This window comes from Acomys minous (genome assembly GCF_964271855.1).
Source record: "Acomys minous genome assembly, chromosome: 5".
Lineage (NCBI taxonomy): Eukaryota > Metazoa > Chordata > Mammalia > Rodentia > Muridae > Acomys > Acomys minous.
The window spans coordinates 101,848,220-101,863,404 of record NC_140494.1 but is presented as its reverse complement, the minus strand read 5'-3'; the positions used below and the strand labels follow the sequence as shown (position 1 = coordinate 101,863,404).

At 48.2% G+C, this 15,185-nt stretch overlaps 1 protein-coding gene across 1 annotated transcript in view; it reads left to right on the top strand.

Moving 5' to 3' along the window:
* The window catches only part of SORL1 (sortilin related receptor 1), a 166,683-nt gene that overhangs the window by 98,614 nt on the left and 52,884 nt on the right, over positions 1 to 15,185 (top strand). The window contains exons 22-25 of the mRNA XM_084782514.1: positions 4,807 to 4,980; positions 6,920 to 7,033; positions 11,104 to 11,226; positions 14,626 to 14,745. Of these exons, the coding sequence (XP_084638640.1) occupies positions 4,807 to 4,980; positions 6,920 to 7,033; positions 11,104 to 11,226; positions 14,626 to 14,745 (531 nt within the window). The remainder of the gene's footprint in view (positions 1 to 4,806; positions 4,981 to 6,919; positions 7,034 to 11,103; positions 11,227 to 14,625; positions 14,746 to 15,185) is intronic.

Here is a 15,185-nt window from a genome sequence, read left to right as displayed (position 1 = left end):
GTAGATACTGTTTTATGCTTCTTGGCTCACCACATGAAGAGAAAATTGCCAAGGAAAGTAATACAGTTATAGATAACAACTGTTATCCCTTTGGAACTAAGGAAGCTAGCGTGAGAACTCCCTTCAGAGACTCCCAAGCGTTGTACAAACATAAGTCAGTATTGTTTGTATGACTTCACACCTGGTGCAGCGTTGGTATTATGATCCATGGTTTGCAGATCAAAGAATGAAATCATAGATATTAATTAGCTTTCCCAAAGGTTCTCACCAGTGTGAGAGCTGCCACTAAGTGGAGAAGCCACTTGCTTTTTTTTTTTTTTTTTTTTTTTTTTTTAAAGAGGAGGCACCCGTTTTGATGGCTTTGTGGTTTTAGGTGGCTGTTGTTTTTTGTTTTTTGAGGCAGGATATTACATAACTCCAGCTAACCCCAAGAGACACCTCGTTTAAAGTAGGACAGGATGACGGGGTGCTGCTTCTCAGCTTCAGCACCATGCTCTTTAGGCCTGTGATGACGGACACCACTCCTGGTGCTCCATGGTGCTAGCTGCAGAATGTCCTCTAAGATACCGCCTAAACCAGAAGAGCATGCTCCATTTTTTTTTATGGGTGCTCAGAGCCTGCTGGATGTGTGCCCAGCAGTTTCTATAACCCTGTTCCAGTGAGTCTGCTCACCTCAGGCTTTTCCACTTCCCATCTTCGCTGCTTCTTAGCCCAGCAACTCAAGCACAGCTGAGGGGCCGTCCCACCCAGTTCCTGGGGAGCAGTGGGAGGGGGTTTGTGCCTGAACCCTTATACTCTGTATGCTGGGCAGATTCGTAGCATAGTTGTCTTTTCACCTTCCTGTCCTAAGGAGTAACAGGCCGGCTCTTAAAGTAGCCAGGGGGTTGTGTTAGCAGTGTCTGGACCAGAGGAAGGGTTGGTTTGAGGGGGGAGGTCCTGGTGGAAAGAACACAGACAAGGCTGCAAGATCTGCTGTGACTTTCACTCTGGCCTGGGGATGCATAATGTGTCTCTTTGCTCCCCATTTGATATTCTCTTGTATCCTTCTTTAACACTGAATAGGACTTTTCAGGAGCATGGAGGGAGCAAGCTTCCAGTCTCTCAGACAGGTCAGTTTGAGTTAGCTTCTCAGTGATGAGAAGCTGCCAGTGCTGTGCAGGCCCCTTAGCCAGAAGCGTGTTCACTCTAACCTCCCTGGCTCTGTAGCACCCTGAGAGGGTATCACCAGCTCAGGATGCATACAGGCAGCCCCAAGTGCCAGGCCATCCACCTTTGTTAATTTTATTATTCACTCTTAACACACATAGAACTTTATATTAGCCAAGCAAAAAAATAATGGTAGGTGCATTTATTAGGGGATGCATTTCACAGGCTTCTGAAACATCATTGGTTTTCCCCAAATCTGCATGCCTTCGCATACTTCCATTGTCTTCACTGCCTACACGGAAGCCAGGTTCAATAGCTCCTCTGGTGATGCATTTGCTCCCAAGAATTGGAGTCAGGTTGCCTTTGAAACATCAACTTCAATGACATCATTAGACTCTACCCCCTCTGTGGGTAGTGTGACAACAATTTAGAATTCTGCAATTTGATGGATGCTGATCTATAATAAAAATTCAGTTTGCATGGGACGTCCATGGTGTTGAGACGCTTGGTTGTTGGCGAAGGCATTTCTGGTCTTCCTAGCTGCCTGGTTTTGCAAGATGATGGGTCTCTTCGGTTGATGCAGCCAGGGCTTGAAGCAGTTTGGAGTTCTCTTAATTCTTCTTCAGCATCTACCATAAATGCAGGTTTCCCAACACCTGGCATGGGAGAGTGGCTATCTGTTACTTGAGGCAACGTGGATTTGGTAATTGCCAAATACTTAGATCATTAAGTGAGGTGGTAGCAGTTTTAGGTTCCTAAACTGATCTTGGTAGAATTTTCCAAAGAGAAATTCTGAAAATGTCCTGAGTATGCCTTGTGAGGACATGCCATGCTAGGTCTTCTAAGCGGGCATTTGTTTATTCTTTATGGGAGGATGGTCATCGTACTGCACACAGTTGGCACCCTGGGCACAGGCTCTGTGATGGGTTCTTCCTCCATCTCCATCAGGGCTTTCTCATGTTGCATTCCTATGTTCTGTTCTGTGCCTTTGCGGCAGGTGGGATCCTCTGCCCAGTTCTTGTCCTCAGACCTGGTGGCTTGCCTGACCTTGCCCCAAATGACTTCTTACAATTGCAGCACCATCTAGCTTTACCTGCATCAGCCTCTTTAAGTCTAGGACTCAGACTTTTGCTTGTTTGCCTGGGGACATTCATTCTGCATGTGAAAATGCCAGTCATGTCATTTTATGGACACAGTTGATGTGCAAATCATCCTATAATTGAGCAGGTTTAAGGGACTTATTCTAGCAGGCCTCCTTTTCTTGGCATGCTCAGTGGTATGAGCACAAACAATAACACATCCCATACCCATTTTAAGGTGTCTGTCATTATGGGTGGCCTTGAGTGCTCCTGTGGTGAGCAATGTGGGTATTTGAGATTAAAAACAAAACAAAACACCACCTGATGCAGTGTAAGGTGCGATCTAAGGCTTCTTCTTTGGCAAGCATTCTGTCCTGGCAGTGAGGCTATTATGATGGACCTAGTCATTTGCTGAGCCCTTTAAATGTTTTATCATATGGATTTTTCTCTCTGTGTGAGTCCACATGTGTGTGTGTATGCTTAAAAATGCAGGCATATTTGTGTATATTTTCAGTGCTTCTTATTCTCTTTTTCTTAGCAACAAAATGACATCATTGCTAAATTGTTTTACCTTTCATTTGTTTTTAAATTTAATTTTAATTTTCTTAATTTATTCAGATTACAACTCAATTTTTATCCTGTCACTTGTATCCTCCCATTCCTTCCTCCCTCCTGCTTTCACCCTATCCCCTCCCCTCCTAGGTCTATGATGGAGGAGGACCTCCTCCCCCACTACATGGTCATAGGCTATCAAGTCTCATCTTTGTAGCCTGCCTATTCTTTCTTTAAGTGCCATCAGGCCTCCCTACCAAGAGGAGGTGGTCAAATATGGGGTGCCAGAGTTCATGTCAGAGTCAGTCCCTGTTCTCCACATAACTGTGGAAGATGTCCTGTCCATTGGGTAGATCAGAGTAGGGGTTCGATGCTTACTATTATATTGTCCTTGGTTAGTGCAGTAGTTTGAGCAGACCCCTCTGGGCCCTGATCCACCCATCACTATGTTCTTCTTGTAAGTTTCTAGGGCCCTCTGGGTCCTTCTATTTCCCCATCTCCTATATTTCTCTTACCTAGATGTCCTCACATCTATCTCAATTTACCTTTCATTTTGTAATGCCACTTAAAACACTCCCAGAGCCCTTGTCTAGACTAATGGCCATCAACTGCGATGGTTGTAACCTGACAGAATCCAGAACCACATTCGAGATGGGCCTCTAGGCGTGTCTGCTGGGAATTATCTTGATCACGTTAGTTGAGATGGGAAGATCTGCACACAGTGGGCGTCAACGTACCCTGGCCGGGATCCTGGACTGTATATGTAAACAAAAGGCGTTGAGCATCTCTATCTCATCACACCCATCATTCTCTGCTCTTTGACTGTCAACACAAAGGGACCAACTAAAATATAGGAAAGAGGGGGCTGGAGAGATGGCTCAGTGGTTAAGAGCGCCGCCTGCTCTTCCAAGGGTCCTGAGTTCAATTCCCAGCAACCACATGATGGCTCATAACCATCTGTAACGTGATATGGCGCCCTCTTCTGGCTTGCAGGAGTACATGCAAGCAGAGCACTGTATACATAATAATAAATAAATCCTTAAAAAAAATATAGGAAGGAAACTAAAATATCTACGAATCTTGTTTCCCAGCCCAGCTTAAGTCTTGGGTGCATGGAAATAGATCACATGGGTTTCTGGAAGGTGCGGGAGGAGATGTGTGGATGAAATGGTCCAGCCAAAGAGCTAGAAGTTGGACTATGTAAGTTTTTAATGCTTAATCCCCCCAATTTCATGATTAAAAGCCACCAGAAAGGGGGAAAAAAAAGCACAAACGTTACAGTTTCAGCACCTTATGCCTCTGCGTAGCTGTGTTGTGTTTCTAGTTGTTACAAAATAGGCGTGGCATTCTCCTTCTACTGGGAACAGGGCTGGGGTCAGCGAAGCAATTCGGCTATGTTTGCCTGTCTGTGAGAGCCCACGAATGTGGCGTAGACTTTCAGGCACCTCCTCTGCCATTCTTTTTGCTAAGCTGACCCAAGGGAAAGGTCAGCACAGTAGTTAGATCAGTGTAGTGCCCGGCCGGCCCTTCTGCGCATGGTACCGGCTAGTCAGTGTTATGTGTGGCTTCTCATTCGGCCAGTCAGCTGCTGTGGCTCAAAGGACTTGGGAAAGGGGACCAGGAACTAGGTATCTATTTTTAATAAAGACCATTTGGGTTCTGAACAGCAGAAGCTACAGCAGGTTCAAAATGGATTGGGTTAAAAAGAAAAAGTCATTGGGAGACAGGGGAGACAGTAAGTGAATGAAAAAAGAAATGAAAGGAAAGGGCATGAGTGCTCCTAGGTGTGAGGCGTCTGTGTTCCTCCAAGGCCAAGCAGTCTCAGGAGACTGTCATTGAGAGGCCCTCACTGAGAGGAGCAGGGCCCTAGTTAGGCCTCCGAACAGAGGTTTTTCAATGTGGTTGGGTGCTTCAGACTTTTTCTAAGCGCCCCACCGCCTCTTCCGTAAAGTGACCTTCAGTGGTCACGTTCTCTGGCTCCCCTGCGGCACATCTTAACCTCACTGTGGCTTCTGTGTTTTCTCTCCAGGGAGCAATGCCTGCGTCCCTCAGCCCTGCAGCCTGTTGTGTCTCCCTAAGGCCAACAACAGCAGAAGCTGCAGGTGTCCGGAAGGTGTGACCAGCAGTGTCCTCCCCTCTGGGGACCTGATGTGTGACTGCCCACAGGGCTATCAGAGAAAGAACAACACCTGCATCAAAGAAGGTGTGTCCTTGGTTTTCCCTGCTCTCTGTCCTCTTCCGTTCTGGTCTCAGTGCCTCCTAGGCTTTGGCTAGCAGAAAATGTCCCAGGAGGAAAGGACACCAGGTAGATACTGAGAGGTGTTCCCATCTGAGGTTGTAAGGCCTCTGGTTCTTCATTCCCGACAATCCTGGGCTGTTTATCTGAAGGTCATAGCTATGGCCTTTGGTTTGATGGCAAATGACACAAGCTTTACTTGGTGACCAACAATCTTCGGTTCCTTGTATTCCTCTATGCCACCACCCCTCACATGCAGGTTCTCTGACACGTGGACCAGCTTGCCTTTCAAACGGAACTGGCCAAACTCTATGGGAGCAGGCTGCTCTCTGTTCGCCTTCACAGAGCTCGGAATGGCCCAGACTTTCCGATCAATGCTGGCAGAGGTCCAAAAGTCTTGACTTCCAAGCTGTGAGCAAGTAAATGATAGTACAAGCCTCATCTTTAGTCAGTTTGAATTTGAATAAATGATTTTTAAAATCCTTTTCTATGAGAATCTGACAGCACCGCCCTGCCTGCCCTCCTCTCCTGGCCCTCTGCCACTATGTTGGTTCCTTGCCTCAGATTCCTATCAGAGAGAGCCCAGGAAAGGTGGTCCTGTGCGAAGTGCGTGGATTGATGGCCGAACTCCCGCACTTCCTTATTCTCTACGTCCTATTTGCTTTGTCATCCCAGCCACACTTCTCTGAGGCCAGGGCAGGCAAGTGTACAAGGGAAGCCTTATTGTCCAGCTTCCTTAAGAAATACAAACGAGAAAAAAAAAAAAAAGATGGCCTTTCCTCAGAAACAGGAGGCTTCCGGTCATGCTCTCTGAATGGCGCCTTAAAGCTATTTGGGAAGAAAGTCAACAGTAAATTATAAGACGAGGGCAAAAAGGCTTCTCCAGTCACCACTGGATGGATGCTTTTGGTTGTCCACACAGGCTACCGGTGTCCTGGACCCTGAGTGCTAAGCAATGCTTTTATGTCCTATATGCAAGTCCTTGCTTTGCAGAAGCCGTGGGACAGAGAGAGAGAGAGAGAGAGAGAGAGAGAGAGAGAGAGAGAGAGACAGAGAGAGAGAGAGAGACAGAGACAGAGACAGAGACAGAGACAGAGACAGAGGGAGATAGATCTTATTAGTAAAATCTAAGCTGCTTGGTTGTTAAATTACTCTATACATGGACATAAAACTATATCCAACTATGCAAAATCATCCCTTCCTAACCCAGGATTCATGACTTCTGTGGATAGTAACTTCCACGGGTCTGCAAGTCCTCTGTATAAAAGAGCATGGGATTTGCATGTAAACTATACCCGACCTGCTGTATACATTCAGCCATCTCTAGAGTGCTGACAATTCCTACTGCAGTGTAAATACTGTGCAGACAGGGCTATGCTGTGCAGTTCAGGGAAGGATACCAAGGAGGACACAGTTGGACACAGTACAGATGGAATTCCACCCAAACATGTCTGGTGTTCGGTTAGCTGAATTTTGCCTCTGGAGGCCATGAGTACACAGAGCCAACTAGGTGTGTATTGGAGGCGCAGATGTATTTATTGCCTGAGTATGTCTCCGATGTTCCATAGACACAGCCTCTTGAAGGCTTGTTCGTGTAATAGATGTTTTATTTTTTGCTGACGGTGAGATATGTTTCTCAGTAGACCCGAATTGTCTCAGATCTTCCTTTTCCTCATAGTAATCACCTCTGAACAGTTGCAGCCTGCCTCACCTTCGTGGGGGCGGTGGTGCTTCCTGCCTCCTATGCTTGTGTGCTCCCTCAGCCCTCCCTCCCCACCCCGTGCCATCTGCAGCAGAGTGGTATTGGGGGTGGGGGGTGGGGAGAGAAATGGAAACTGAGAAGGGAAAATGTGGTGGTCCAGTGGTAAGACTAACGCCGGCCCTCCCTCCCCTCCCCCTGTTTTAGAGAACACCTGTCTTCGCAACCAGTATCGCTGCAGCAACGGCAACTGTATCAACAGCATTTGGTGGTGTGATTTCGACAATGACTGTGGAGACATGAGTGACGAGAGAAACTGCCGTGAGTCTGCTGCCACGCGTGGGGGACTTCCGGGCTATTAGATGTGCACCATTGCTCAGGAGGCTGGCTGCTCCTTCTGGGTTGTGGCCTGTACTTTAGGATCCTGGCTGGTCGCTAACGTGGTATTTATCTAAATGGATAGGATTTGGGCAAAACCCCCACATGTATATGTTAGATATATGGAATTATTTTATATTACATGTGTCAATTTAAGTCACATGGATACTTATATTTAAGCATTTTAGGCTGAAGCTGACTCACTTGACAATGTGGGTCATGATCTTGGTATCTGTACTGTGGTACGGCTGGCAGGTCAGGAGTGGACGACAGTTGACATTATTTGATTTGTAAATTCAACACTTGGGTGTTTCAGAGCTAGGCAACAGGTGTCACCTTCTATGCTGCTTCAGTTAGCTGATGCAGGCACGTGCCAGACTGAAGAGAGAGTGTTCTAACTGATCAGTAGTGGCGCTGGACAGGCCTGGAATTAGGTGCGCCATGTAAAAGTGCCCTTTGTAGTAAATGGCTTCTAAGGTCCACCTCCATTTCACAGGGCCCAGAGACAGACGTCTACTCAGCCTTAGCTCTCCTTTCCAGGATTTGATGTCTCTCTATAAAGACATATGCTCACCGATATTTATTTAACACCTCTGCCTCGGGCTCTTTGCTAGGCCAGGTGTAGGTGGGGAACTTTGTGTCTGAGAAACCCGTGGACAGTACAGTAGAGTGATGGGTGCTGTGATGAATAAGACTGTATCACCCAGGAAAGGTGCCCCAGTCAGCTCCAGTAGGCACAAAAGATGGCTTCTGAGGAGCATGTGGAGCATCAGGCAGAGGGGGAGGGAAGAAGTGATGGATGAGGGAGGAGCATGGGGAGCACCAAGCAGAGGGGAGGGAAGAAGTGATGGATGAGGGAGGAGCATGGGGAGCACTGAGCAGAGGGGAGGGAAGAAGTGATGGATGAGGGAGGACCATAGGGAGTGCCAAGCAGAGGAGAGGGAAGAAGTGATGGATGAGAGAGGACCATAGGGAGTGCCAAGCAGAGGAGAGGGAACAAGTGATGGATGAGGGAGGAGCATGGGGAGCACTGAGCAGAGGGGAGGGAAGAAGTGATGGATGAGGGAGCCTCATGTTCCCACTGCTACAGATGATATGGAAGGTGGGATGCGGGACATAACCCAGATCAGCAGTATTGTGAGTGTTATTGGACTAGCAGATGGGAGCCACCGATGCCTTCGGAAGGATAAACAATGATCAGAATGAACTGGATGAGAAAGAAACTGACTGCAAGCAAGGAAGCCAGAGACCATGTCAGGGCTGTCTTTCAGATCTATTACCCCTGGCTACCCAGAGGTTCTCTCACCATTTGAACTGTAAGAACAGGTTAATGAGGGACGCCTGTAAGCTCTGGCAGATGTATTCAGGCCGTCCGTGGAGCACATGCTGGGGCCCCACATGCCTTCACATAGGTAACAACTTTGGAACCAGGCTATCTACTTTGCATCTAGCCTACCTCATTCACCTGGCCCTTGCAATGTCCTTTCCAGTCCCCTTGGCTCATTGGAAGCTTGTGTGAGCCCTTATACACTCCTATTTCTCCTTGACCCCTGTGTGTGCCTTTCCCTAGACAGGAAAGGAGTGCCCTTCTAGCTTATGTACTCTTCTCTCGTATATTACATCCCCTCCCTTCTCTCTTCCCAGCCCCTCCCATCTACCCCTCCCCCAGATCCATCCTCCATTTCCCCTCAGAAAACTGCAGGCCTCCTAGGGTTACCACGGGAACACGGTATAACAAGTTACAAGACTAGGCACAAACCCTTATGTCAAGACTGGATGAGGCAACCCAGTGGGAGGAAAAGGGTCCCAAAAGCAGACAAAAGAGTCAGAGACATTACCCGCTCCCACTGTTAGGAGTCCCACAAAAACACACAGCTACACAACCATAGCATAGAGGTGGAGGACTTAGCATAGCCTTATGCAGGCTCCGTGATTGTCACGTCAGTCTCTCTGAGCCCCTGTGAGGCCTGGTTAATTGATTCTGTGGGCTATGTTCTTTTAGTACAAAGGAGTATCTTGAATGGCAGGTTGGGAAAGGCTTGTGTTTCTGGTTGTCTTTTTTTTTTTTTTTTAATTTTCATTTATCCATGTTGTTGCAAGAGGGTGTGATGTTTGTGAGGGGATAGGCAAAGCTCTTTTTAAAACATTCATACATATTATTAAGTACATAAAGGAGACAGCGATAGGAAATTATTACATATGGGGCTGTGGGAAGTCATTCAGACTTTAGGCATAGCAGAAGTAAAGAGATCCACGGCAGCTTTCCTGTGCCCTGGGCTCAGGGTCTCCTAACAGCTCCATATGTGGATAGAACCCATGACTTCTGTGTTTGTACAGGTGGCTGCTGGCCGCAGCACTGTCCTCCCACAGCTCTAGCCCTGTGACTGGTCTCACAGTCTAATGCACAGTTTGAACCCCTGCAGTGGGTGAAAAACGGCTCTGGTTCTTGCCTTCCTGGGTTGGTGTCTGTCAGCTGAGGTTGACAGTCCCTCCCATCTCGCCTTAGACCAACTTTCCTCCCCTCTCCCTTACATGTGTGAACCTACTTGGCTTAGGTCGCCATGTGTCAGATGTGACAGGGGTGAAGCTTTAAAGAATGTGGGGGCATTTGAAACCCCTCCCCCCGGGAGCCAAAGGGACCAGATCTCTTTCTCACAACCTCTCCTTATCAAGGAGTGACGTGCCTATCCAGATGGTGAGCAAAGCCCTGTCCACAGGCCAGGTTGCAGAACAGGGCAGGTGTGGCAGGGTGCCGTGGTGGCATGGGTTGCCTACTGAGGCCCCCTGTCATCTGCAGGAGAAGAGAAGAGGGGGGGGGTCGCAGGCGACTTGGGAGGGATGGTGTCAATCATTTTCCTCCCTGATAAAGAGACTCCTCCAGCTGGGTGGATGCCAGACACTCAGGTTTTGCCGTGAATCCCCTGCAGTCTTGTCGTTTTTTGTATTCATCCCCTGCCTCCTACCATGAGCTCAATTACGGAGATGAAATGGAACCTCACATAAGAGCTGCTGGGACGCCTAACAGCCATGCTGCCATTTGGCATTTCGTTTCGCTGCATGCCTCCACCCTCTCTGTTCCAGGATTCTTCTGTCCTGCTCTTTGTGTCAACTCCTCAGCAGCTTGGGAGAGCAGCCTTCCTTCTCTCATCTCCTGAGGGCCTTTCCCTGGGCCCTGGGGGGGATTCCTGGATCAGCCAGGACATTTCTGTTTAGGAGAGTGAGTTCATCAATTTCCATAAGCACCCCTATGATGTTGAGGCATAAGGAGGGAGAAAAGAGACCCTCCTCGTAAGAGTCTATTAGCTCTACAGTCCGCTTGATAGGGTGTGACAGCCCTAACCCTGTACTCTTCTGTGTCCATAATAATGCACCAGGTAGCAGTCATCTCTACCAGTGTTAGGGGGGCAGGATCCATAAGTGGTGGGTGGGAGAATCCAAGTGGAGAGAGTCTTCCTGACGGATCGCGCCACAGTTGCCTTACCTTCATTTTACCACAGAGGGAATGGCAGCTTAGGGAGACTAAGATCACTTGCCCCAGGAAGAGTTAGAGCTAGGATTTGGACCCCAGCCCTTACTTGTTTACGCTGCAGGGTTGTAGGTGTGCGCTCCTTTCACCTGTGTGATGTGGGGCCAGCTGCTGGTGCAGGATGGGACTTCCCTTGCTATCGTTTTGTAGATAACGGTGCTCATGTCACTTCCTTGGGAAGAGTGCGTGACTCTCTGGAAGGACTTTAGGGTCTACTTCAGCCCCTCGTTCCCGCTCCCTGCCAGGCAGCAGTGTCTCACTCTCTAGGCCCTGTTTGTATCTACAACTGGTCCCGGAGACACATACCCTTACCCAGCTTGGATGGAGGTTTCAGGCTCCTGTGTGATTTGTTTCTGGGGTTTACTTCTTGTTGTTATAATTAAAATCTGCCTCTCTCTAATTTCAACTGCTATTCCGGGTGGGAGCTTTGTAGGGGGCCAGGGGATGAACTGGATGTGACAAAGGTGTCCCTTCTCTCCCACTGTAGCCACCACGGTCTGTGATGCAGACACTCAGTTCCGGTGCCAGGAGTCGGGGACATGCATTCCGCTCTCCTATAAGTGTGACCTTGAAGATGACTGCGGGGACAACAGTGATGAGAGTCACTGTGGTAAGGGGGTGTTTTGGGGAGGGCCCTCATGCTGCCCATGGGGCTGGGCTGGTGCACAGGGTGGATTGGAGTAGAAACTTTCTGATGGACAGTTCGGCATTTAGTGTCTTCCAGCTGCATGGCCAGCTCTACCCTCGACGCGGGGGCCAGTCACTCCTCCCCTCTGCTCAGTTTTTCTAGAGTCACTTTACTGTCTTCCAGGGGCAGTCAGTTATTCTGGAAACACCCAATCTCTGGCTAGTGGCAGGTTGGATTCCTGGTCAGGTGTTGGCATCTAGACCCTGCCTGCAATACTTACTCGTGGTTAGCCTTTGTTTTCCAATCTGAAAAATGGGTCCTGTTTTCTCTTTCAGACAATCTGTAAGGGAGATGTGAAAGCAAGGGTGTATGTTTTCTGAGTAAATTCAATGATTTCTTTTTTTTTAAATTTTATTTATTGTTAGTGTGTGTGGCCATGATGTATGTATCTGTAGCTGTATATCTATCTATCTATCTATCTATCTATCTATCTATCTATCTATCTATCTATCTATCTATGTGTGCCATGGTTTGCATGAGTGGAGATGGACCTGTGTGTGTGTGTGTGTGTGTGTGTGTGTGTGTGTGTGTGTGTATGTGTGTGTGTAGGGGTAACAACTCCATAATCAGTTCTCACCTTCCTGCCTTCACATGGGTTGTGAAGCTCAAACTCAGAGCATCAGGCTTGCATGGTAAGCACTGTACCCACTGAGCCATCTTTCTGTCCCTAACCTGTTGGTTCTTAATAACTATATAAAGAGAGACACTGCCCATCCCCCGCACCCCCCCCACCTCTGAACAAATGGAATATTAGCCCTAGGATCTGACCTTTGTGACTTTTAATGTCCTTTTTGCTATTGTTTTGGCTTGATTTTTTTTTGTTTGTTTGTTTTGTTTTTCTGAGACAAGGGACATAGCCTAGGGTGGCTTGGACTCCCAGATCTTCCTGTCTCAGGTTCTAGTGCTGGGAGTGCAGATAGATGCCTCTGTGCAGCTACACACACTTACAGTTGTTCTTGTTTTAAACCTATCTCATGTCACCACCTCTTTTAGGAACTGGCTGGCAGCATCGGCTTTCTTCATGGAGGGTTTTACATTTGGGACACTAACGTGTTGCCATCACAGGGACTAGTGGGGCCTCTCTGTGCCCGGAGTGGTTCCTAATGCTCTCCTCAGTGGGACTATTCAAGATGACAGGATCACGTCATGTCAGAATGGGGAGCTGGGGCTCACCCCTCCTCCTTTGTAACGCCTTTCTGTTGCACGGCACTGGCTTGCCAATCCTGTGAGCCCTGCCTTAGCAGGCACTGGGCCTGAGCTGTTACCACTGTAGAAGGAGGTTTTATGCAGTGTGCGTAGTGCACAAGTCTGTAGGAGCTGTCAGTCAGGAAGGGAAGTGACTCAGACGTGGTGACGAGTCGCTGACGCCCTGCTGGCCCTCCCCTCTGTCCACCAGGTCAAGCCTATGTGTGTGGACAGGGCCTGCTTTGCTGGCTACGAGCAGGCGGTTTGGCTCACGAGGACCAGATGTCATGGAGCAGGGGATGTTCACAAATCGTCTTAACACAAACAAATTATTGGACACGCTCAGGGCCACTTTTGCATAGAGTGTACCCTGGCCTGACTAGAGGAGGAATGGGGATTTTGGGGTTTTTTTCCCCCTCATAATATTCTTTCACCAAATGTCACTAAAAGTAGCCTTGGTGTCTACAGCTTTTTCCTTCATTCATTTCTGTCCCAGAACTCAGAAGGCTGACTTGTGTGCATGAGGTAGAAATGTACCTTCCTCTAGAGGAAATGTAACCCCACATGGTTCCGTGTGTCTGTTGTTGCCTAGCTCCATGTCTGGGCAAATAGTTGAGCACTCAGTTGCTTCAGCACCCCTGGGCTCCAGCCCCAATCACGGTTCGTGGCTCATTCATGGTCATTGTTCCTGAGACCATCACAGGATTATGAGTCTCTGGCTCTTTCTACACGAATGCCTTATTCACTACCTTTCCTATCAATCCGTCTTTGAGGAAAGCAACTTGGACAGCTGCCCTGGGTCCCATGCTTGGCTATTCTTGATTGCTTTCATCTTTAGTGTGTGTGTGTGTGTGTGTGTGTGTGTGTGTGTGTGTGTGTGTGTGTGTGTGTGTCTATGTGTGTACCATGGCACATATGTGGAGGTCAGAGGACAACGTCATGGAGTTCTTTCCTTCCAGTTTTACGTGGGTTCTGAGGATGGAGACAAGAGTGTCAGGCTCACATGGCAAATACCTTCATCTGCTACATGGAGCCAGTGACCTGCTCCACTGGTCCTAGTTTTTAGTTTGTTTTGTTTTTGTTGTGTTTTGTTTTTGTTTTGAGGCTTATGACAATTCCACTTGGAAGTTCTGTGTCTCAGTCCTTTTGGGCTTCTGTAAAAAAATAAAAAAATAAAAATAGATAAAAATTGGACCATATGACTTATAAACAGTAGAGTCTGACCTCTCCTTCTCTTGAGTCTGGGAATTCTCAGATCAAGGTACCAGCAGCTTTGATATCTCATGAGAGCCTGGCCTCTCTGTGTCCCCAGGTGGGTGGCAGGCGTGGTAAAGAGTGCCTTGTCCCTCACTGGGGTCACGGATCCTGCTCTTAGTCACCTCCTAAAGGTCCCATCTCTTGTTCTGCTGCATCGGTGATGAGTCAGTCCCATGTAGGGATTTGGGGATGTGTGCATGTGAGAGCCTCAGTGGGATTTTGTGATTCCCTGGGGCCTACAAACGACATTCTAGGGAATCCCTGGTTCTTTTGGACAAACTGCACTGCATCCTTGGCCCCAGGAACCTTTCCTTCTGGAGAGCGAAGCCATGGGCATCCCAGAGGAAGGTTCTGAGCTCTGTCTCCTCCCTCAGAACTGTCAACACTAGAACCATTTCCCTCAGGTGAGCATCTTCCAGTGCCCAGCCCACAGCTCTTCCTCAGCAGTGGATCTCCGGATCTTGAAGCTTCTACTTTCTGGCCTCCCTCACCACTGTGTACCAGCTTTTTGCCCATTGCCTTAGCAGGTGCAGAGCTGTTTGTGGAGTAGGATAAGTGAATGTCGTGATAAATGGGTGAGGTCTTTTTTTGTTTTTTGTTTTCTCAGAGTCCCAGAGTGTCAGTATCTGAGCACAACTAGAGCCCATTTGCAGCACGCATGGTAGGAACAGTTCTAGGTGACCTTATGGCCTTGGTTTGAGGCCTTTCTGCCCACAGTGTCTGTGCATGTTCTGTGATGGGTGGCTCCGGGTGAAGGAGTCTGTGTCCACACTGAATGACCAGTGGCAAGCGTCCATTTCTGACTTCTTAGATGTCTAACCCCAGAGGCAGGACTCTGAGCATCCCTCCCACATCCCTGCTGTGCTTTCTCCCCTACAGAGATGCATCAGTGTCGCAGCGATGAGTTCAACTGCAGCTCTGGGATGTGCATCCGGTCCTCCTGGGTGTGCGACGGTGACAACGACTGCAGGGACTGGTCTGATGAAGCCAACTGCACTGGTCAGTACTGTCTAGACCTAGCCAATAGTGCTCATCTATTTGCGTACTGGTTAGCATTTAGGCCTTAAATAAGCATAGAAATTAGACGCTGAGAATTAGCACTGCAGACAGCTAGGTCAGCTCTCCTTGGAGCCTGTGAGTGACCAGATAGGAGCTATGAGCAGAAGTCCATAGTGTTCTGGGGAATTAATGTTCAGGATCCATCTTCTTAGTTCTTTGGGGCCATTAAGTAATAAACCATTCACACAGATTTATTCTTATTTTATGTATATTGGTGTTTTGCCTGCATATTTGCATTTGTGCTGTGTGCATGCAGTGCCCTCAGAGGAGGTCAGAGCAGGGCATCAGATACACTAGAACTGGACTTGCAGATGGATGTGAGCCAGCAAATCCATGGTTTGAGTAGCATTGAACTATTAAGGGTTCACACACACAAAAAA